Source organism: Phytophthora infestans, genomic scaffold, assembly GCF_000142945.1.
Source record: "Phytophthora infestans T30-4 supercont1.84 genomic scaffold, whole genome shotgun sequence".
Taxonomy (NCBI): domain Eukaryota; phylum Oomycota; class Peronosporomycetes; order Peronosporales; family Peronosporaceae; genus Phytophthora; species Phytophthora infestans.
This window is the reverse complement of record NW_003303675.1, coordinates 289964-291010: the sequence shown is the minus strand read 5'-3', so window position 1 is coordinate 291010 and position 1047 is coordinate 289964. Positions and strand designations below refer to the sequence as shown.

Sequence of the window (1047 nt, the reverse complement as noted above, 5' to 3'; positions counted from 1 at the left end):
GAGCGGTACTTTGTGTTGGGGCAGCACTCTCTGAGCTATTATAAGCCTACAAAGGATGGAGACGTAGAGCTTAAGGGCGTCCTGGAGCTTAAAGCGGCGGATGTCATCACGCCACTGCCTCACTCGGATGTTTGGCTGCGTATTCGCCAGAAGGAGGGGCCTGCTGGTAAGAACTATAAGCTGGATCTGAAAGGTACGACCTGGTGTGATATGGGATGAAAAAGTATACATGGTGGCTGCTGATACTTTAATGGCAGCTTTGAACTTGCAGGAGCGACAGGAGTGGATCGAAGCGCTCCGCAAAGCCTGTCGGGTGTGTGGCCTTTGTCAAATATTGAAAAATGTTTTCGTACTAATCCGTGTTTCATCCGCTCTGTTCGCAGAGCGAGCAATTGATACGCCAGCGGGCAATCCAGAGGGACGTTAGTTTGCTACAAGTACGCTCCAGTAGGCGGGGCCAGAACGCGAAAGCGATGGCTGAACTTCTTTCATCCCCCATGGCGCCTGACAACGTAGGCACGCCTCGGGTAGATTTGCGTGCTTCTTTTCAGATTTTCCATGAAATGGTGCTGCTGAAGAAGCTCCTTGATAAGATACAAAGTACGTGGGGGCCTCCTTCACAGTGGTCAATGGCACAGTATCAAGAGCTTGTTCAGGGCATTTGTCTCGCTCAAGAGAAATCAGGGAGCCCCGAGCCTAATCCTGACAGCATTTTGGCGGAAGCATTCAAGTTGCGGTACCAGTTTGAGGAAATTCCAGAGAATCAACGAAAGCTTTCACGGGGACGAGGGATCCTCTCGGTGCTTCACGGGATGTCAACTGCAGAGAAAACTAAAAGGAGGTCGAACATGACTCCCCTGTTTGCTTTCGTCTTCTAACGTCGCCGGCGAATACGCTGCCCCTCGTTTCACAGGCTACTACGCAACTTTTTGAGGGAGCTTGTCCGAACCGAGCTTGGGTCAGCAGCTAAAGGCGGGCGTCTAAGCGACAAAAACGGACGACAACATTGCTGGACACCCCGGCAGTGCGACGCCTGGGCTTAAATAC

At 51.8% G+C, this 1047-nt stretch overlaps 1 protein-coding gene across 1 annotated transcript; it reads left to right on the top strand.

The window, feature by feature from the left end:
- Positions 1-473: 473 nt before the first annotated feature.
- On the top strand, positions 474-1043 carry PITG_19284 (uncharacterized protein; the record flags this gene model as incomplete). Its single annotated transcript, XM_002997167.1, has 2 exons — positions 474-736; positions 914-1043. The coding sequence occupies 2 exons, from the start codon at positions 474-476 to the stop codon at positions 1041-1043; spliced, it is 393 nt and encodes a 130-aa protein (XP_002997213.1).
- Between the last annotated feature and the right edge of the window lie 4 nt (positions 1044-1047).